Source organism: Camelus dromedarius, chromosome 9 (genome assembly GCF_036321535.1).
Source record: "Camelus dromedarius isolate mCamDro1 chromosome 9, mCamDro1.pat, whole genome shotgun sequence".
Lineage (NCBI taxonomy): Eukaryota > Metazoa > Chordata > Mammalia > Artiodactyla > Camelidae > Camelus > Camelus dromedarius.
Window position 1 is genome coordinate 2,862,130 of NC_087444.1, and position 23,454 is coordinate 2,885,583.

Here is a 23,454-nt window from a genome sequence, read left to right on the forward strand (position 1 = left end):
TCTCAATAGATGCATAAAAAGCATTTGATAAATTTCAGCACCCATTTATGATAAAAAATAAAAAAGCCCTTACCAAAGTGGGTATAGAGGAAACATATCTCAACATATTAAAAGCTATTTATAACAAACCTACAGCCAGCATAATACTCAGTGGTGAAAAACTGAAAGCCTTCCCACTAAAATCGGGAAAAGACAAGGATGCCCACTCTCACCACTTATATTCAACATAGTTTTGGAATTCCTAGCCACAACAATCAGGCAAGAAAAAAATAAAAAGGATCCAAATTGGAAGAGAAGAGGCAAAATTGTCACTATATGCAGATCACATGATACTGTGTATAAAAAACCCTAAAAGCTCCACACGAAGACGACTAGAGCTGATAAAAGTATTTAGCAAGGTAGCAGGATACAAGATTAACATACAGAAATCAATTGTATTTCTTTACACTAGCAATGAAATACCAGAGAAAGAGAGTAAAGAAACAATCCCTTTTAAAATCACATCGAAAACAAGATATTTAGAAATAAATCTGACCAAGGAGGTGAATGGCTTGTACGTGGAGAACTACAAAACATTGACTAAGGAATTAAAGATGACTTAAAGAAATGGAAAGATATCCCATGCTTTTGGAATCAAAGAATCAATATTGTTAAAATGGTCATACTGCTCAAGGCAATCTGCAGATTTAATGTGATTCCTATCAAATTACTAATGACATTTTTTCACAGAACTAGAACAAATAATCCTTAAATTTGTATAGAATCACAAAAGACCCAGAATTGCCAAAGCAGTACCAAATAAAAAGAGCAAAGCTTGGAGGTATAACCCTCCCAGACTTCAGACATTACTACAGAGCTGCAGTAATCAAAACAGCATGGTATCAGCACAAAACAGACATGGATCAACAGAACAGAATAGAGAGCCCAGAAATAAACTCACAGACCGACACTAATTTGATCTTTCACAAAGGAGGCATGACAATACAATGGAGAAAAGACAGTCTCTTCAGCAAGTGATGTTGGGAAAACTGGACAGTTGCATGTAAATCAGTGAAGTTAGAACACTCCCTCACACCATACACAAAAATAAACTCAAAATAGTTTAAAGGCTTAAAGTAAGACAAGACCATATAAACCTAGAAAAAAACATAGGCAAAACATTCTCTGACATAAATCTTAGCAATGTTCTCCTAGGGCAGTCTACCCAGGCAATACAAATAAAAGCAAAAATAAGCAAATGGGGCCTAATTAAACTCAAGCTTTTGCAGAGCAAAGGAAAGCATAAGCATAAACAAAACAAATTGACAGTGTATGTAATGGGAGAAAATATTTGCAAATGATGCAACTGACAAAGGCTTAATTTCCAAAATACATAAACAGCTTATCCAACTTAATAACAACAACAAAAAAACCAAACAACCCAATCGAAAAATAGGCAGAAGACTTAAACAAGCAATTTTTCGATGAAGACATACAAATGGCCAATAGGCACATGAAAAAAATGCTCAGTATCACTAATTATCTGAGAAATGGAAATCAAAACTACAATGAAGTATCACCTCCCACCAGTCAGAATGGCCGTCATTAAAAAGTCTGCAAACGATAAATGCTGGAGAGGGTGTAGAGAAGAGGGAACCCTCCTGCACTGTTGGTGGGAACATAATTTGGTGCAGCCATTATGGAAAACAGTATGGCAGTTCCTCAAAAAATGAAAAATAGACTTACCATATGATCCAGCAATCCCACTTCTGGTCATATATCTGGAGGGAACTCTTAATTCGAAAAGATACATTCACCTCAGTGTTCACATCAGCGCTACATGCAATAGCCAAGAAATGGAAGCAACCTAGATGTCCATCGAAAGACAGCTGGACAATGAAGTTGTGATATACTTACACAATGTAATACTACTCAGCCATAAAAAAGAATAAAATAATGCCATTTGCAGCAACATGGATGGACCCTGGAGATTGTCATTCTAAGTGAAGTAAGTCAGAAAGAGAAAGAAAATACGGTATGATATCACTCATATATGGAATTTTAAAAAAGAATAAGGAAGATACTAATGAACTCATCTACAAAACAGAAACAGACTTGCAGACATAGTAAACAAGCTTATGGTTACGGGGAAAGGGGATGTGAAGGGATAAATTTGGGAGTTTGAGATTTGCAAATGTTAGTCACTATATATATAAAAATAGATTTAAAAAATTCTGTATAGCATGGGAACTATATCCAATATCTTGTAATAACCTTTAATGAAAAAATATGAAAACAAATACATGATACAAATATGCATGACTGGCACATTATGTTGTCCACCAGAAACTGACACATTATAACTGACTATACTTCACTTTGTAAAAAAGTGACATAATACTGTTGGCCCTTCGTATCTGATTGATTTTCTCTGATTGGAAACCATAGATTTGAACATTAGTTCTTATTATACATAATATAGATTACATGACAAAAGACGTTTGCGCTAGAGGTTTCTCCTTAAAAATGAAACAAAACAGAAAAATAGTTGCAGTTTACTCTCTTAAATGTGGAGTTTTTTCCTCTACCCGCCATCTAGGTAAAACGAAAGAAATCTTGTGATTTGACAAGTTGATTGAGATTTTTATGGAATTTTATTTAGAAATATATGATGGACGCCTAGCCTCAGAGAGGCAGTCATTTATACTTAAGCATTTCTGAGCTAAGTTATAACTTAATTTTACATATGATGACATTGACTAAACTAATGGTATTACTGTGTTGTTTTGGAAGCCTGATAAATACTTACTTAGATTTCTGGTTACTTGGAGCAGTCTTAAAATGAATCAATTGTATCTGTTTAGTATATTGTGCTTTTTAAAAATTGTTATAAAGGAAATATTGTGACCTCTTTTAATAACAAAAAGAAATTTCAAAAATACTAAACATTTTAGAGAGTACAGTTAACTCTTGAAGAATGCAGTTAGAGGCACCGACACTCTTCGCAGTCAGAAATCGCATGTAACTTTACAGTCGGCTGGCCCTGTCTGCAGCTCTGCATACACAGATTTAACCAACCACAGCATAGTACTGTAGTATGTATTCAGTGAAAAGAATCCGTGTGTAAGTGGGCCCACACAGGTCATACCCATGTTGTTCAGGGGTCAACTGTATATCCTTTTATACCAGGAGGCAAATTTAGCATTTATATATTATATATCTTGTTCTTAGTTGATTAATTTCACCATTGCTGTGAAGAGAAGCTGAAACTTTTAGAACATAATGATAATTTTGTATCATTTTCTATGTGATTTTTTTTTTAAACATTTTTGGAGCTTGGTATCTTAATGATTATCATATAGACTGACTATAGCTATTTGAGAAACTGTTACGTTTTGAAATATTTTCTTTGAGTTAGTAAGAATATGTAATATACATTTGACACCTCAAAAATTGCTTAGGGTTTTTATATAGAATAAGGTGTTTAGAATGGGATTGTACCAGATTTTATTTTGGAGAAGGAGAATCTGCCTGTTTACATTTGTCTTTGATTCCTAATGTGATTTGAAATTTTATTTCTGTGAGGACAACCCACTCGTCTATTAATTGTGGTCTTAAATTTTAAACACCCAAAGGTTGTTAGAGCAGAGTATACTGAGTGCTACCTCACTTGAAGGATGTAGGGAGAAAAGTACAGATAAAATTCAAATGAAACACTGTGGCAGAAACTATGTTCTGGCTAGAGAAAAATGTAGTATAGTACAGGTGGTATACTTTTAAGTGAAAATTATAAGAAATCTAGTTAAATACTTGGACCTTGAGTATATTAGCATACAGTGTATAGGTTGGCAGACAGATTAAATTGGCATACTTAAGCCTAGGTGATGTGGAATTCAATATTGGTAATTGAAGGATATATTTTATTGAAGGGAATAGTTTTAACTGTACGTAACAGCATTTATATCTATACAGAAATACACACCCTTAAAAGTAGAAACATAGTGTGAGATTAGTGTGTGTAGAGGGAGGAACAAAAATGATTATTCTGTTGAAGATGCATGTTGTAAACCTCATGGTCGAGTGGAATGACTAGAATATCATACTCTTCTAATACAGATGATTAGATTTATGTTATAATATTTGTACTCTCAGTTTTCAAAATACAGAAAGGGAGCGGTAGACTGCATTATGCATGTTGAAACACCCTCTATGCAAGATAGCCCTGGAGTGCTGAAGGCGCTTTCAGATAAAACTTCGGAGAAACCACAGAGAATAAGAACCAAAAGAAAGAAGAGAGTTTGCTGTGATTTTCAAAAAGTAAAAAGGAGTGGATTTGAGAAATTAGAAACTTTTGTTGTGGAATGTCAGTAAAATTGTAGAGCGGATTTTTCATATATATCGCTTGTGAAGGTTTAAAAAGCAGTAAGAAAAACGTCTCCTAATTTATTAGAATAAGTCACGTTTGTTAAGTATGCTAGTTTCTTTTTGATATGGTTAGCGATACTGGTATGTCAAATAGTAACTAATGTGCATGGTGTAGACATAGTATAACTCAGTTTCATGTAAGATATTGAAGTGTGAACTCGTTAAAATGAAAATTAAATGGATTTGTAACTAGCTGCATAATAGTAACAAAAGCAAGTCAAGGGCTTGGAAATATTCTTGAGGGACGTTCTGGTGGAGAACCAAAGGGTTTGTCTTTGTTTCTATCCTCAATTCAAGAAGGATGACAGAGTTAAGAGAAAAGATCGCCTTAAACACTGAGCTGAAAATGAAATCAAACTAACAACAGTTATAAAATTTTGCTTTTAGGCTTAAATATACAGAGAACAGTATGGAACAAGCAGCGTTAAGAGAGGATACTTGGCTTAATAGCAGTTCATCTGATAAGATTTTAGAGTTGAGATGGGAGTGGGGGACAAGAAAGAGGATGGAATTATTTAGCCAAGTTTAATATGAAATAATGTAGTGGGGCTGCTGAATACTTTAACCTAATTTTGGACGTGGTAGCTGCTGTCAGATATTTGAAGAACTGTCTTGTGAAAGAGAATGAAAGAGTTCTGGTTAGGAAGGATTTTGTCCACCCATGGGATGAGCTTCATTGGTTGCCTCGTTAGCTTTCCTCAGTGGTAGTATTGAAACCAAGGTTTTGGGACAATCAGGACTGTAAAAGGGATTGCAGTATTAGTGAAAACTTGAATTAGATGGACATCTTGGTTCTCTTTCAAACTTTAAAGTCTAGTCCATTATTTCTCCTATTAAAGGATAGAAATTATCATTGGAGGCTTCAGAAATACAATAGGAAGGTGGTATGATAAAGAGGAATGAGCACTAAACTTTCTCCTTCCTTTTTCCCTCCTTCCTTACCTTCGTAATTCTTTCTTTTTCCCCTTAGAAAAAAAAAAAAACAGTACCCAGGATGGGCAGGGAATGGGCTCTCAGTGAGTGATGAATGAGTGTCCTTAGCTGTCACTTGGGTTCAGGTTCTAGCTCTCTGACTGACCAGCCATATGAATTTGAGCAATTTAACCTTTCTGTCTGTAAACTAATCTGTAAAATAGAGTTGAAGTAGGTGACTTTGTCTCTTCTCTCTCCAATATTCTGTTTGACAGATTTGCTCTTTTTACTTGATGCAGTTCTGCAGTTTGGAAGTTTCAAATGGTAAAGAAAATTACTGCAGTAATTTTGAAAGTCAGCAGTGGTATATCAGAAGTTTTTTATTTGTTTTAGTGTTTGTAGCTTTGAGGATTTTTTTTTTTCCTATTTGCTATTGGGCCCCAGTCTTTAAACTTTGAAGAAAAGGGAGAAGTAACTGTGAAAGAAACCTTTTGGAACAAAATAGAGTATTTTCTAGAATTGAATGTATAGAGTTTAAAGTGTTGTGATAATAAAAAAATTACAGAACAATTTTGGGTTTTGGAGCCAACTAAAGTCTGTAACTTATGAAAATAAAATCCCCAAATTTCACATTATTTTCTAAAATTATAGATATTATTGGTGTGTGTTAATATTAGAAGTATTGGGAAATACAATGGTATGTTTCTCTTTTTATTTAATTGAAGTCCCATCAGTTACAATGTGTCAATTTCTGGTGTACAGCACAATGTCCCAGTCATCTCATTATTTTTTATACTCTTTCCCATTAATATCTATTAGAAGCTTTTATGTTTGATATTAAAGTAATTCTGATGTATTATTTCCCCAATTTTTTAATTGTGCTTTGCAGTTGATAGTTCTTTCAGACATACCACTGGAGCCGTACGATTACTAGTAAAGTAACTACTGTAGGATTTATACTCCCTTTTTTTTTGTAAGTGAGAAAACAAGCTGTGAGAGGTTAAATGGCCTTAAATCACATAGCTAGTCAGTGAGGACCTGGAATTAGAACTTAGAGCTTCTGACTGCTAGTTAGTACACTTCTGGATCACATTGCCTCTCTCTAGCACCTATGTATTACTAAGTGATGAAATTACAGTGCGTTAAATTGTTTCTTGATACTTCACAGCTGGCAGACACACCAAAATCTGAAAGATACGAGCATGTTCTGGAGGCATTAAATGATTACAAGACCATGTAAGTTGATTGATGTATCCCTATGAGGGAAGCATTTAGTAAGTATGAGGAATAATTGTAAGAATTGTGGGATTGGTGTATAGAACTAGTACATACCATTTAAAACTTTTCAACGTCCTCTTTCAGTCAGAGTAAAGCAGTGGTTCTCAAGAGCTGGGGAAGGGAAGAGCAGTCCTCTGGGAATGGTTGTTGGGAGGCAGGCATATCAGTATCTCACAGAAATTTGATCTGTTCAGTTGAAAAAGCATATTCAGAGATGATTTGTTTTTATAACTTAAGTAAGATAGAATCTTCTTAGCTGGTAAGAATATGCAAAAGATAGGGGAATATATTGTAGAGAATATGGGTTTTATAATGATTGAGATCTTCTGTGATTTTAAGATTAGTCATTGCCATCTGTTAGAGAAAAGTAGTGTTAGTGATCCAAGTTTTTGATAATTAAGTGATAATGTGTGAGATACATTCTTGTAGAGATCTTCCCCTTTGTTTTTAAACCAGCACATCTATATTTCTTAAAACTATTTTCAAAATGCAATAGAAATAATTCTTAAATGTATATACTGGCTGCAACCAACTACTGAATTATAACATTTTCATTTGTAACAAGTTGCTGTTTTTGAACTTGGTAGCATTTCCTCATTAAAAAATGTTATAGTTACAAGTGGCTGGATCTTTGGACCACCTCAAAAAGCCATAAAATTACCTGAGCAGTTACCATGCTGGTAAAAATACTTTTTGGAACAATGAATTCTCTACTCCAACTTAGTATGCCAGAAATATATCTGTTCTTGTTATGATAGAAATGGGGGCTCCCCTTTCTCAAACCTGTAGAAAAGTGGAAAAATAGTCCAGGCATTTGGTAGTGGTTCTTACGGCCAAGCAGGGTCTACGTAGAGCTAAGGAGGTGTTTTGGAATAATTCCAGATTTGATATATTAGACACTCCCTTTATTTTCTGGGCCTCTAGGATTAATTTTATACCTTTTTCCCCAATGCTATCACCTATTACTTTCTGGCTAGGATTTCTATCCTCACAGATCCACTCTGAAATAGAATTCTTTTTTCCTAAAGTTTTTATGAGATGTTTTTATCAGATGACAGTAAAAACATAGAAAAACATATTAGGACTAAAAAAGACACCACTCTCCACCCTTTTTCCTTACTTTAAAAGGTTAGGTGCTAGGGGTAGGGAGTATATATAGCCCAGTGGTAGAGTGCATGTTTAGCATGCATGAGGTCCTGGGTTCAATCCCCAGTACCTCCGTGAACAACAAAAAAAAGGGAGAGAAGCGAATATCACAATAAAACACTTAGGCTCACCAATTTAAAAAAAAAAAGTGGGCATCTGGTCTTCTCCCTTCTGACTCTGTTCCTGCCTACTCCTGCATCATATCCCACTGTTGTCTGGCTCTAGGGCAGATAAGAATCAAGGAAGGCAGCGGGGAAGAGGCAGTTTTTCTAGTATTGGGTGGACTTTAATGTGTAAAGGCTTTATACCTGAAAGTTATGACTTAGGGTCTGCCATGTATATGTGTTCAGTTTTTAAATTTTTAGTTAATTTTTTTAAAAATTTAGGTTTATGTCTGGGAAAGAAATAAAGAAGAAGAAACATTTGTTTGGGTTGCGAATCCGTGTTCCTCCTGTGCCACCAAATGTGGCTTTCAAGGCAGAGAAAGAACCTGAAGGAACATCCCATGAATTTAAAATTAAAGGCAGAAAGGCATCCAAACCTATATCTGATTCAAGGTAAAAAATTGATCTGTGGCTTAGTTTTTCTCTTTAGCTTATTTGTAACTAAAAATGTGTTATTTAGTCTCAGTAGTATATTTGAAAATACAAGCGGCAGTTACCCTGCTTTGTTTTCCTGTTTATAGTTTCTTGCTTGGACAAGGTGTACAAAGAGTTAATGCTAGATGTTTATTTACTTACTTTAGATCTAAGGCTTTTCAGGAATAGGCCCAATTCATTTTGTTAGCAAACAGCTTAAGTATTAGCCTGTTCATTTGGTTTTTGTTGTTGTTGTTCATTTCTCATTCATTTGTTCATTCATTTATTCATTACTTGTATCAGGCATCTTACCATCTAAGTGCTAAAGACACAGTAACAAATGAAACTTTCTGCCCTGTTGGGGTGTACATTATAGTGGGGAAGAAAGGTGATTAAAAAAAAGGTAAAATAACTACAGATTATACTAATGCCATTTAGGAAATAACAGACAGATTTGGACTGTACTGGGATGGACAGAGATGAAAGGATCTACTTTAAGGAGGTTTAAGGAAGGCATATTTAAAATGGTACTTAAGCTGAAACTTGGAATGATGAGAATGACCTAACAATGTGAAGAACAAAGGGACAAATACTTCAGGTAGCAGCAGTAACAAGTCTGAAGGCTGTGAGGCATGTTCTAGGAGCTCGCAGAGGGCTAGTGAAGTAGGAATGGGTGTAGAGTGTAGCAGGTGTTGGGAAGGTTGGGTGGGGCTTGATCGTGTAAAGCTTTGTAGGTCTCATAAGAAGTTTGGGTTTTCTGAGAATGGGGAGCTGTTTAAAAATGTAAGCAGATTGAATTATCCTTTAAAGTACTTTGCTGGATGCTGTTTGGAAAACAATTGAGGTAAGAATAGAAGCAAGAGAAAATTGAGTCTTACAGTAGTCTAGGTGAGAGATACAACGGTTGCTTGTGCAGGTGAAGGTGTTGGCAGTCAAATAGAGAAAAAATAGATTCTGTTGGAGGCAGAATTTATAGGCTTTGCTAATTAATTAAATTTATGAAAGAAAGGAAGAAATGAAGTCAAACAGTGCCCAGATTTCTGGCTTGAGCAACTAGTGGGTGGTGGTGTCTGTTACCAAGATCTGGAAGAACAGATTTTGGCAAGGTGAATAAAGCATTCTTCTGTTTCATACTCATTGAATTTGAGATTCTTCCAAGGAATACCTCAGTGATGATGATGTCAGGCAGTTGGGTGTGTAAGTCTCAGGAGAGGTTAGGACACATGACATAAATTTGGGAGTTGAATTATAAAGCTATGAGGATGACATTACCTAAAGAGAGGAGAAGTGAAGAAAATGTGGCCCAGAATAATGTCCTGATATCATTTAGAGATTTGGAAGTAGTGAAATAAACGAAGGAGACTAAAAAGAATGATCAGTGAAGTGCAAGGAATCCAGGAAAGTCTGATGTCATGAAAATCAGGAGGAGAGTAGTTCAAGAAAGATGATTGTATTAAATGGTATTGAATGCTGCTGAGAGGTGGGTTAAGATGAGAGAAAAGTGTTTATTTGGATATGTTAGCATTCTGTTATTAGTGACCTTGACCAAAGCAATTCTTTTTGAGAGATAAAGATAGAAGTCCGATTAGAGCGGATCAAAGTGTGATTGAATCCAGCACTGCCCAGTTTACATGTCAGAACTGGGCGTTTTCTACAATAAGGGGCACAGGCAGATTCAGAATAATGATGATGATGATAATAATAAAGGAAAAGGGGAAAAGGGAAATAATCATTAAGAATTCTGAAAGAAAAAGAAGACAGTAGAAAGGGTATGTGTCGCCCACTCTCAGAAGCAGTTTTACTGTATTAGGGAAGGGAAGTAGACAAACAGAATGGAAGCTGAAGAGGGGATGGGAGTAATCAAGTGATGATTTTTGAATACATGGAAGATAATTGTAACCTGTTTGTATGTGCTTGTAGGAATGATTAGTGGAGAAGAGGAGATTGCTGTAGGAGAGGGGGTAGGTGATTGAAGGTACTGTAAAGTCTTTGAGAAGCCAGAAGGGACAGGATTTAGAGCCATAGTGTGGAATGGCCTTTGACAGGAGGACTTAGATGCTTCTGTTGAAATGTGGTGGAAAAGGAGAAGATAGGTACAAATGTTAGTTCTACTGTAGAGTTAGCATTTGGAAGATGACTAAAGTCACTGCTTGGTAGCTTCTGTTTTCTCCGTGAAATTAAAAGGCAAAGATAGCTGAGAGGAAAGTTAAAGGAGCAATACAAGGTCTGAGAGAGTTGACAGTGCCTTATATCCATTTGAGTTGGTAATAAAGTAGATACTACCTTAAGGGTTTGTTTTTCCTGAAGAAAAGACTTCTTTCACTTTCAGATTTTGTCATTAATCCTGTGCTAGCAATTGCTTATATTATGAATTAGGAAAAAGTTTTCCACAAACTTTCTTTCTCATTTCTATCATGATTTTGATAGGACAGTTCAGCTGTGGTAGCTATCAGGTTTTCATTTAAAGCCACCATGTAATGATTCAGCTTTCTTTGAAGGCATTCTCAGTTCCTTCTGGGTCCTGTGTATGAATTGGTTCTTTTAATCTAAGAGAGTTTTCTTTAGACCAAGAGTCCTTTGTAAATATTTTGTAGGCCATCTGTCAAAAAAAGATGTAGACTCCATTGGTTTTATCCTTGAGACTTCTGATTATAGGTCTAGTTATGCTTTGTACCCCTGGCTTCCCTACTTTCCCTTTTTTTGTTTCCACCTTTATTCCCCAGCCTTAGTTGGGTGTGTGGCGGGGTAGTCTTTCCTAGTTTTCTCCAGTCACCTCTTTCTATCCTATGAGATAATATTGTTCCTTTGCTTTGTTTTTTAATTGAATTTTCCTGGATAATGTCCTTAGCCCATTTTATTACCCTGCTTATATACACATTTGTCATCTAACTATACTGTGAACCCTTTAGCACGGGAACATCTTTGTATCCCTATTGTTAATATCCCCTTTATATGGAAGTGTTTGTTGAATAGATGAAATAGATGTTTTGCATATTGATATTTGCCATTTTTCTGTCCTATTAATTGGAGATGTCCTTGACCTATTGCCTTTTTTTCCTCTTCCTATTCCTTGATATTTGCCTTTATATCTCAAAAATGGTTTTCTAGGTCTTCCTAACTTTGCCCTTTGAATGACTTCCCTGCCCAATATGAAGGAGTCTTTCCTCCTTTACATTCTCCCATCCTGGGCTTCATCCTCTTTCTGATTAGTGTCATTCAGGAACCCACAGGCTACTTCTGTTTATAGCTACTGTATTGTAACATAGATATTTCATGGCTACACAAAGTTAACTACTAAGTTCATAATCGCTTTGAGTAGTAAATTCTTAAAACATCCCCCAAGAACTTACATAGTACCAACCTAAACAAAATAATTGAACTTTTAGGAGTTCTGAAACCTTCCATCCAATATAGTAGTATGTTTGATGCTTTTGCTTTTGTTTTAAATTTTTAGGTGGTACATATTTTTCAGAACTGTATTAAAGAACTTTTTTCTTAAACCTTCATATGTGAATATCTCTTAAACATTTAAATTAAAATGTGTTATCTATGAACTTGACTGAACTTGTAGATTCAACTTAATTTTGTTTTTATATTACCATTAATATCAAACTATAACATTTACATAGAGCTATAACTGTATATTGTTCATTGTGATTTTGTTTTCTTTATGCAGAGATTAAATACATAATGGTGTTCTGTTTTCAGGGAAGTAAGCAATGGCATAGAAAAAAAAGGAAAGAAAAAATCTGTAGGTCGTCCACCTGGCCCATATACAAGAAAAATGATTCAGAAAACTGCTGAGCCACCTTTGGTAAGAGGATGTACTGGTATATGTTCTCAAAGAGGACATTGGCTTGAAATTACTGAGAAACTAACATCTTTTCAGCTGACTTTAGAACCATTCTTTTAAGTTTGTTTGTTTGTTTTTTTCTAGGATAAGGAATCAATTTCAGAGAATCCTACCTTGGATTTACCTTGTCCTACAGGGTAAATAGAAAGTTGTTTTCTGCCGTTCTAGGAATTTTCTTGGGGGGGTGGGCATTAGTATTTCTACTCTGATGTAATATAGTTGTTATACCATTTAAATTCTTTTGTCTCAGGAGAACTGAGGGGGCTGCACATTCATCCAATACCTCAGATGTGGATTTCACGGGTGCTTCCGGTGCAAAAGAAACTACCTCATCTAGCATCTCCAGGCATTATGGGTAGATACTTCACGTCCTTATTCTTAAATAATTTTCCTCTACGCCTTTTCTTTGTGAAGTGAGGAGTAAATAAAATTTTAGCAATTGGAAGTGATACAAGTTTGTCTTCCAGCTTCTGAGAAACAGTCTATGTGTAGATTCCTTAGGTTGTTAATACTCTTCTGAGTATTTTTTGCTTTTCGGAGCACAAACATTTTCTACTTTGTCAGGAATTTTGCTATGTTCACAGAGAAGAGATACCCTGGTGTTTATAGGTGTGCCCTTTTCTGGGAGACCTTGTTATGCTTCTAATATGTAAGTGTGCCTTGCTTTAGGAAAGCTTGAATTTTAAATTTTATTTTTATTTTATTTTTTTAAATGGAGGTGCTGAGAATTGAACCCAGGACCTCAAACATGCTAAGCATGCACTCCACCACCGAGCTATTTCCCTCCCATCTTGAATTTTTTTTTTATTAAGTCAGAATCAGGCATACAGATCCTTTTGTTAGTAAAACGATTTTAAACTCAAGATTTTTAGCAATAGCAGACTTCTCTAATGTTTCATTTGACCTAACTCTGCAGAAGGACAGCTTTTTCCTAAGTGTGATGTATCAGGTGTGAAAAATTTAGTTTACTTGGGATCACAGCTGTGAGCTTACAAGTCTTATACTTCCCTTGTTTTTGTTCATAATTCAAAAACTGCTCTTGTAAATCATACAAAATGATAAGTATTTAAAGGCTTAAAATATAACTTATTTTTAAGTGATTTGTGAATAATAATAATAATGTGAGCTATTTTTTGGCCCTCTTACCAAGCATTGTGTTAAGCTTACATACATCCTTATTTAATTCTTAAAACAACAAACAACAGAATTCTTTTGCATTGTTCCCAGTTTACAGATAAGGAAACTGAGAGGGTTTTTGGTAACAAGCCCAAGATGGCATGTTTTTTAGCAAGTATACAGAGCTGGGATGTCTACTTGGGCAGTTGATTATAAAGTCTTTGAGTTTAGCTATTATGCTAAATTTTGCCCTTGTTTTAGAAGATCATAAAATCATTGAATTTTTGAACTGAACGATAATCTAGTTCAACCATTTTCGCTTCATCTCTTCACTTAAGAGAATGTAGAGGATTTGAATTTGGCCAGTATCACATTGAGCTAGACCTAGGGTACCCTGACATCTAGTTTATGTTTATTCCAGTTCATTACATCAGTTTAAGGACACAGAAAGGTATCTTGTATGTAGTAGGTGCTTGTTAAATATTTGTTGCATTGAATGAATGAATGAACTGTCTTTTTAAAGATAAAACTATTGATAAGACGTGACTTACGAATAGGGCCTCTTGGTTAGAATTTGCCTCGTTAGCCTCATGAATCAAAAATTTCCTCTGATTCTTTTAAGCTTAATAGCACATAGTTAAGGAAGAAAAGCTCTTCAAAGGTCAGCCCCAAGGAGACGATTGAATTTAACGAAGGCGAGTGATAATCCATTTTATTTAACATTTGTTATTTTGATTTGGCTGATTTTCTATTTTCTGATTTCTGTTACTTAAAGTAATAGAAAATAAATCAGAGTACATGTTGTGTGGGTAAAGGATGCTTTATAAGCTTAGTAGATAATTGTGGCCTTTTTTGATCTTCAGATTGTCTGACTCCAGAAAAAGAACTCGTACAGGAAGATCGTGGCCTGCTGCAATACCGCATTTACGGAGGAGAAGGGGTCGTCTTCCAAGAAGAGCACTCCAGACTCAGAACTCAGAAATTGTAAAAGATGACGAAGGCAAAGATGATTACCAATTTGACGAACTCAACACAGAGATTTTGAATAACTTAGCAGATCAGGAGTTACAACTCAATCATCTAAAAAACTCCATTACCAGTTATTTTGGTGCTGCAGGTAGAATAGCATGTGGTGAAAAGTACCGCGTATTGGCTCGTCGGGTGACACTTGATGGAAAGGTGCAGTATCTTGTGGAATGGGAAGGAGCAACTGCATCCTGACTGTAGGACTGAACATTATGTTCACTGCACTCTCATTTTCTGTAGGTACAGTTCAAAGTCCTAAAGGAGTCTGGCTTTTACTATCTTTCTTAAAAAAAAAAAAAAGTCAAAAAATTCACATAAGGAGATGATACTAGCCTTAACATGTACCTGTCAATGTTATGGATATTGTCATAAAAAGATATCTTTTAAAAATCAGAACAGAGACTTAATTTTTTAAATCTTAAGATTTGTAGAATGTTTCTAGGATAGGATATTAAAAATGATTCAAACCCATGCATGGTGTTAGATAATTTTTCTAATTATTCCATTGAGTCAGTTTTTGTGATTAGTGGTTATCAGAGCAAACAGATCATGTAGATAGATAGCACAAGGATTTGGAGAAACATTGTCTGTTTTGTTACCAAAATGTTGGAAAGAATTTATTTCAATAACTTTTAGATTTCATAAAGTGCAGTGTATATAATGCCTACTAAAAGACTGTAAAATATTGAAATTTTCTTTCAAGCAAAGTGTAAAAAAATATATTGAGCCTGTAAATTGCTCTGTGACTAGACTTCATTGTCGTCTTAATATATTCTTTGCATGTGCATATATATACACACGTGTATATATATGTGTGTGATTGACTATGTGACCTATGCAATACAAATTATGGGAATGGGCAGCTTTGGAGTATATATCCCATAATTCTTTTTTCAGGAATAGTTGCAGTATTTACACAGCAGCATTTCTTCTCAGGCTTTTATTGGGTGCTGTTGCTTGCTATGTATGAAGAGAAATGTGTCAGACAAGTTTAGTGTGTTCTGGAGAAGGATGTGAACAACAGTGTTCATGGGCTTTTAGAATGCTTTTCACTTTCAGTCCTTGTAACTGTTCAGAACCTAAAACAAATTCAAATAGTATGAACATTATCTCCTAATAGAAGTAACGTTTTCAAGTTTCATGGCACATTATGATTGTAAATGTCTCTCAGTTTTAACAGTAAGTCTATAGGAGTCCCGTGAAGATTCCTGAAATGTCTGTAGTAACTGTTAGTCATGTTGAATAAGTGTAGTGTGAACAAAGTATTTTATTGCACAGGGTTAACAAACAGTATGTTGTCTGCCCGGGCAACTGCTGTTTTATTACAACATTACCTCTTGTTTTTATAAAATGTACCAAGATTTAAATTGATAACTTTATTTTACATGTAAAAAAAAAAAACAGTTTCTTTTATCACCAGTGTTAGAGTTGTCTTCTGTTTCTTTTTGTTTTGTTTGTTTTCTTTTTTAGCCAAAGAGTAAACAGAAGAATATTCTTATTTTGGTGGCTATTCATTTTACTCTTAAAAGTGGTCGATTTTAGCCTAAAAATTGGGGAACTTGCTGCCAAAATGAAAATATGTAAAGTGTAGTGGTTGCAGAGCGGGTATAATGTGGGTGGGTACTTATTTATTCCATTGATTGATTATTTGACTGTTTATAAAGAAGTTGCTTTATTTCTTTAAACATCTTCAAAAGATGACCTTTCCTTGTCACATTATAGCCAAAAGAAGCAGAGAACTTCGTAGTCCTGCATTTGGTTCCTGGTTGGCCAGGTATAAATGAGCTTTACAAAAGTGCAAATTAAAAACTGTCACTTCTGTTTACCTCCACCAAAACTTGATTTTCCCCTAGCTATTAATTTAAAGTTGCCTTTCCTGCAGCTGCAATATTTTGAATAACACACAGAGTTTGTGTTGATTTTGAATGTTTGTTTATACCTAGGGGTAATGGAAAATGTAAATCCCGTGTAACCTTATCACTCCACCTGTATCATATTATTTCATTTTCCCCCAAGTCCTTTAATTCTAACTGAACACCAGCAGTATTTTTAGTAATTTTTTCTTTAGCATACTTGGAAGATGATTTATTAAGCTGAACTGTCTTAGACGTAATTATTGTGAATGTCTGTTTTATTTTATCATGGTGGTTCACATGGCTCTGATGTTCAGTTTGTATTTTTGGAATTGCTTTACTTAGAATTAAAACAGACCAACATTAAATGTGTGTATTTTTTAAAGAGCTAATGAGTTTTGCTTCTGTATTTGCCTGAAAATACACACTGGTGCAGTAGATGACTGCATTTATTTACCCAGGGAGCTAAGGATTTTCCAATTCCATTATAAATATGTTAACTTGAATTAATGTTTATAAAACTTTGCTTTTATTTTCCTCTTGTCCCCCAGATAATATTAATAATTGTTGCGTGTTCATCTTAAATGACTTTTGGAGAAATAAGCTGTGTTTAGCCAGCTTGTATACTTTATACTAGAAAGACAATGTATCTCCAGTTCCCCTGTCCCCAAACTTGAAAAAAATTCAGACTTTTCAGTTATGATTTCTTTTCTTCTTACCTATGTAGAAGATGACAGGGTTCACATAAAAGGAGTTCCTTTTTTTTTTTGTTTTTCCCCTAAGAAGCTTTGCTCTAGAGTACAGAAAGAAGAGGTAAAAATAATATACTTTATTAATTTTAATACCATTTTTATTCATAATACATTTTATAAATTCTCTGATAATAACAAAATATGGATTCTTAGGCCCTTAGGTGATCAAACTAGATCAGAATATGAGCTATCAGAGTTTTTCTATAAATTGCAATGTAGGAGTGATGAAGTCAGATCTTGCTATGGATATATTTTGTTACTAAATGCTTAACAGAAGTAAATGTTCACTGATGTGTGAGTTGAAGGTATTTCTCTTTCCCCGCTTTTATTTTGCGAGGTATGTCCAACTATGCATTTTTGGTTTCTATTGTGTATGTATTCAGAGGAGTTCTATTAGTGTTGGGGGTAGAGCTAACTGTGTTTTGGGCTATTTGATTGAGTTTCTACTAGGTGCTGTTGCATTTTTGGTTGGAACATGATCTGACTTGCATAGTTATAGTAGACTTTCATAATCTGGTTCTAGAGTTGTTTGAATGAAGATGCAAAGGCAAAGGAAGATGTCTGCAACTTTGGGAAATAGTGAAAAATGCCTTCTTTGTGTGGGGAAGTTTTCCTCTTTACTGTATTTGAGTACTTCTATGAATACACTCCTACAAATCTCCTTTGGTTTCTTCTCTGGCAGTTGATCAGTCATGTTCTTTCCTCAGGAAAAGGAAAACTTGGCAGTTAAATGTAAAGTGAGAATTTTGTCTTACTGTGGGATTATTTTCTAATTAGTAGCAGTTAAGAAACTAGATATCTGATACAAAGTTGGAGATGGGGAGGTCTGTGAAAGCAAACTGATTGGCTCTCTAACTAACAGGCAGGTGGGAGCAAGGACAGTATTTATAACTTTTAAGTCATAATATCAGAGTATCTTGGAGCAATAACTAGATCAAAATACTATGCGGTCGTTGTATTTTAAATTAGAATAAGACTGTAAATTAACTAACTCATTCTTGTTTTTCTCCCCTACCCCTCACTTCTACCCAACAGAATCCCTTTCTGCTTATTACCCTTGAATTTTCTCTTTGTTGGAGATGATGAGTGTTAAAACTGGATGTTTAGTAATAACTCCTCCCTTTTGCAGGATCTTCAAGGAATGATTTCTTGTTCAAGAAAATTTTCTACTGGATTTAAGCAAGCAAACAAATAAATAAATTCTTCATAAATGATAAAATAAACTTATTGCATAAAGCAAAAATATATCCTGTTCAAAATCATTAGTCTAATTTCTGCTCCATGTACTTACCAAAAAGAATTCGATCCTTGTTTGTTTTCCCCTATACCTATAATGCTTTCCCAATGAGGGGAATATAGTCCGTAATTGGGCACAAATTGGCTCATTTGGCGGCGAAGGGGAGGTGTGTGTCAAAAAAATCTTAGAAAATGGTTTGTGGTCCTCCAAAGCTCAACTCTACCTGACAAAAATCTTTTTCCTTAGTACATTACCTTTGTTCAGTTTTTTGAAGTATCACAAGAGCAGTACTGACAGTGAGTTAGTTCATGGAACATACACAAAATAATCTTAAGATCAACGCTGTGAGTGGGGAAGGCATAGCTCAAGTAGTAAAGCACGTGCTTAGCACGCACAAGGTTCTGGGTTCAATCCCCAGTACCTCCTCTAAAAATAAATAAATGAGTAAACTAATTACCTCCCCCCCTCAAAAAACAAAACAAAACAAAATTTTTAAAAAAAGATCAATGCTGTGAAACCATGGCAAATGTGTAGCTACATTCCAGAAGACTGAGTGGGGTAAGTCTGGAGCTCACGTTGTGAGCGGTGGGTCTGCACACCCTGCTGGCTTCTGCCGGCTCCCTTGTGGATGTTGTTTATGCTTGATCCTGAGTCCTCTTGATCCTGTGTGTGACCTGGACTTGGAGAAGTAAATAAAACTAGCTTATATTTTGTTATTTTGTTCTCAAGGTTGCTTAGCCCATCATGTCAGGTGCTGAAAAGGAAAAAATACTGAGAATATCTGAATGATTATCTAGTAGCTAGTTGAAAGTAATTTTTTCATTAGAAACTCATTCTTGATACCTCTTTATAAACTATAGTTGCTTTTTAAGCAACTTTTAAACCATTAAAGGTCAGAAACATTTAAAATGCCGCTTCATTGAAGGTTTTTCTAGAGTTTCTTAAGTACTTCATGTTTTAAAAACCACCATTCTTAGCATGGTAACCTTCTCCTAATCACTGACAGGTTATTGTCTGTTGCTGTAAAATGGTCGTCCTCTCGGGGATCCAGATGTGAGTCTTAGTCTTAGGGACTTAGGCTCAGTAGAGCTTTTATATTTGTCTGCTTTTCATGTATCTCTTTTGTCAGTTTCCGTGTTAATAATCCATACTTATTCGCGACGTGTTGTGCAGGTTTCTCCCTTTCCAGCCAATCCCACCTAGACTCTAATCTTTATTAATTTACTGTAGACTGGGAAGAATTTAAGCAAGGTTTTCTGAAATAGATAGTGACGATGTAAATAAAAATTTGAACCTTTTGTTACCCATAATTCTGATTTGTTTATAGATTCTTGAGTAATGGTTCAAGAGTGATTTCCTTTGAAAAAAAGTAAAATGTTTTTAAAAAATCGTTCATTACTCAACACAAGTTTTTAAAAACTAACATTTTGATTGAAATATTTATGATCATAGGTTGCATTAGGTTTTCTGTTACCAAACACACAACTAAAATAGTTATTCAACTGTCATTGAATAATTGAACACAGAAAATAAAAAATCTTCCATTTACAGGTTCCTAGAGTTGGAAAAATTCTTCAGCATTCTGTATTACATCTTGTGTGGCATAGAGGGCTTTGTCTGGTCACCTGGGAATTTAAAGCCCTGATTAAGAAGCCTAATTGGTTGTAGAATCCATGGCAAAATAGAATTGCGATAGAACCGCAGGAATGTGTAGCCGAGGCAAGGGTCAGCAGCTGTCGTGATGATTAAATTCAAAATTTCCGCTATCTCCTAGCCTATCACTGCGGAAAATGCATTTATTGGAGCAAATTCGGCCATGGGTTGTGCAGATTGGATCCATTTCTCTGGTGCAAAAATGTAATTGATCTACATACACGTTACAGTCTGGCATTTCGCACATGTCTCCTGAAGGTGCAAAAGCAGTTTCAGAATAAAGAAGTGCCAAGTTAGTGATGAAAATAACTTTGATCCTTGATGAGAAAACAGACATTTTATCAAATCTTTTTCTTTTTAAGACTAAGGAAGTGTCATTGTTCTTTTCAGTCAATATCATTGTTTTGAGTAATTAACAAGTTTTTGTTTTTCTTGCTTCCTATTTTATAACATATAAGTGGTTGAGGTTTTTTGAAATCTCGACAGCCGGAAAAGTGAGCTAAGTGTAATACAGGCTAGAGCAGGTTGATTATTCTGAGGCTCTAATGATCTTCAGATTGACTTAAGTTGGCAAAACTATATGACAAAAAAAACCCAAAACCAGCGTGCTTGCAGATACACTCGTGGTTATTGGTGATGGATTCAGGAACCAAAACTGTTCCTCTTGTAAGTGTTAGATGAGCTGGCTGGCTTTTGCTTTCCAGCAAGGTGTTAGAGTTGGCTTGTGCTGTCTGTGCATTATTGTTAGAGAATAGGTTTTTTTCTATTTTGGACTTGTCACATAAGACTAGTATTATTTTAGAGAATAGCAAATTGACAACAGTTTTATTACATGCACATATTTAATAGTCATAAAAGTTGTCTAAAGGAATAGAGAGGAGATGGTATTTCAATTCAGTAATTCAGTACTGATTTTCATGACTTTGTAGGTTAAATGAATACAGAAATTGATTGTAGTAAAGTAATTTTTTAGTACTTTAAGTGCTGAAATTGATTACAGTTAAACTTTAAAATGTCAATCTTAAGAGGATCATTATTTCAAAGAAAATAATTGTTTTACCAAAGTCATACAGTAATGTTTGTCAGCTAAATTTGGTTTGTTTTTTGATCTTGGCTAAATAACTGAGGAAAATGTAAAAAATAAGTTACCTATGCTATTCATTGCCTTTGGAAGGTATAATTTAAAATGTCTCAATAGGGTCAAACTCTTGGTTTTCTTGAGGTTATTTTTAAAATAATTTTCAAAAATTTGATAATATTAAAACTAAGTTTGTACTTAAAAAGTAATACTTAATATAAAAATGTGCTTTAAGATATAATTTACATTTATTTGGCCTTTTCTAGAGAAAATGTGTGTGTTGTCAGTCATGGTATAATCAAATTTTATCTTCTGGTTGAAAATACCAGTGTCATAGATGAGCAAAATTAACAAAATACGCAGTTATTTATATTCGGAATTTTATTTTCTGAGGGTCATTGAAATTATCTTTGTATTCCTTAAGCATACTCTGACTTAAAAAAGCAAATATTAGATAACTTAGAAACATGGCATAAGGGTTAAAGGGAACCACTGGATTACATTTTTTTTTTTTTTTTTAGAGAATAAACAAAATAGTGACCCATACCTCATATCAAGTTACACTGAAAATATGGACCTTCACCATTAAGAACAACGTTAAGATTTATGTTGTAGTGAAAAATACCTTCATGAAATAGAATCTGATCTGTTCGTCGTGATTATTGTCTTGAACTTCTTACAGCATATCTGGGTGTAACTTTGGTTTACATTTTTAAAATGATATACTTCAAAAAAATTAAATTGAAGTATTATTGATTTACAGTTTTTCAGGTGTACAGCCAAGTGATTCAGTTATACATATATATATATAAGTATGTGTTTTTCAGATTCTTTCCATTGTAGGTTATGACAAGATATTGAATATAGTTCCCCATGCTATACACCAGGCACTTGTTTATATATTTTATATACAGTAGTGTGTGTCTGTTAATCCCAAATTCCAAATTCATCACTCCCCCTAGCTGTGGACTTTTAATGCGAGACATTATTAATTGAGAGGTTGCCCTGATCTGCTTATTTATAAACAAGATCCACCTTATCATAAGTTCAGGTAAAATACAGTTTTTGTTTAAAAAAAAAAAAACTCAAATGTGTTTATTTCTTAAGGACTTCATTATTGCTCTTATTTTTTAAGATGAAAAGGTTATTTTTCTGGCTATTTAAGAAGCTATTTGTATTAGTTTCCTAGGGCTAATCATAACAAATTAGCACAAACTTGAATGAAACTACAGCAGTTTATCTCTCACGGTTCTAGAGGCTAAAATCTGAGATCAAAGTAGTGACAAAGTTGGTTCCTTTTGGAGCTCCTGAGGGAGAATATTCCATGTCTCTCTTTTGGCTTCTGGTAGCAGGCAGCAATCCTTGGCATTCCTTAACTGTAGACATATATCCCATTTTCTGCCTCCGATTTACGCGGCCGTACATGGCCTTATTCTGTGTCCAATCTCCCTCTCCTTTCTCTTATAAAGACACCAGTCATTGGATTAAGGGCCCACCCCAAATCAGGAAGAACATAATCTCAAGATCCTAAATTACTTACATTTGGCGAGGCCCTGTTTCTAAATAAAATCACAATCACAGGTAGGAGTTAGGACTTAGACATCTCTCTCTAGGAAACAATTAACCCACTTAAGTGGGTTTTTCAAACCATTCTGTGCTATTTATTTAAATGCAGCAACTATATTTTGAATAGAAAAACCTATGAGTTGCTTATAAGAGAAAAATAAATTTTTAAGAGCCCTACTCTGGATTCTTTTTTTAAAAAAATTTTGGGGGGAGGTAATTAGGTTTTTTAATTTAATTAATTGATTAATTTTTTGATGGAAGTACTGGAGATTGAAGCCAGGATCTCGTGCTAGGCACACCCTCTGCCACTGAGTTACACCGTCCTCCCTGCTCTGAGCGCTTAAATTATGCAGTACACAGCAATAAATAGAACTAAATTGGAGTTGAAATATGGTGAGTACTGTGGAATGTTGGTACAAAGTTCCATAGGAACTTAGAGTAAATCTAAGAGAAGCATTAACGAAGAATTTATTGAAGGGAATCTCATTTGAATTTGGTTTTAAAGGATGGTAGGATTTTGATGGGGAAAAAATGGGGTAGGAGAAGAAGCAGCATAAATAAATTCAAAGAGTTGGAATTTTGACAGGGAAAGGGGGAGTCCGGTGAATATTACTTTAGGGGATGTTACAGTCCTGGGGAGTTAGGACATAAACATGAGAACCAAGCAACATTTGAAAACCGCATACGACTGCAGGTATCCAAATACATGCTGTGCCACTGGGGAAGTGAGGTTAGTTTGGACTGCAGTATTTGTCAGATTGTACCCTGGAGGATGGTTCGGTTGAAATAGAAGCTAAAGGAGGGAAAAGCTCACGTTCAGAATGAGGGAACCCGGAAGGGATAGGCCTGAGAATGAGCAGTTCATGTATTGTCTGAGGGCCTGCTGTTTTTCAGGACCCAGCAGGAGAAAAATGTGAGGTAGGTAACAATTGCCTCCTCTTTGCTGGGAGGTTTAGAATGCTACGCTGAGCTATTTAACTGTCAAGAGTGCCAGGAAGATTT

The 23,454-nt window shown here is 34.9% G+C and overlaps 1 protein-coding gene across 6 annotated transcripts in view; it reads left to right on the forward strand.

The window, feature by feature from the left end:
* Positions 1-14,784, forward strand: part of MTF2 (metal response element binding transcription factor 2) — a 55,889-nt gene extending 41,105 nt beyond the window's left edge. For all 6 annotated transcript variants that reach the window (XM_010975616.3, XM_064488722.1, XM_010975624.3 and 3 more), the window contains 6 exons: positions 6,485-6,552; positions 8,127-8,297; positions 12,027-12,132; positions 12,256-12,308; positions 12,422-12,526; positions 14,151-14,784. In XM_010975616.3, the coding sequence (XP_010973918.1) occupies positions 6,485-6,552; positions 8,127-8,297; positions 12,027-12,132; positions 12,256-12,308; positions 12,422-12,526; positions 14,151-14,508 (861 nt within the window). In that variant the 3' untranslated portion in view covers positions 14,509-14,784. The remainder of the gene's footprint in view (positions 1-6,484; positions 6,553-8,126; positions 8,298-12,026; positions 12,133-12,255; positions 12,309-12,421; positions 12,527-14,150) is intronic.
* Positions 14,785-23,454: the final 8,670 nt, after the last annotated feature.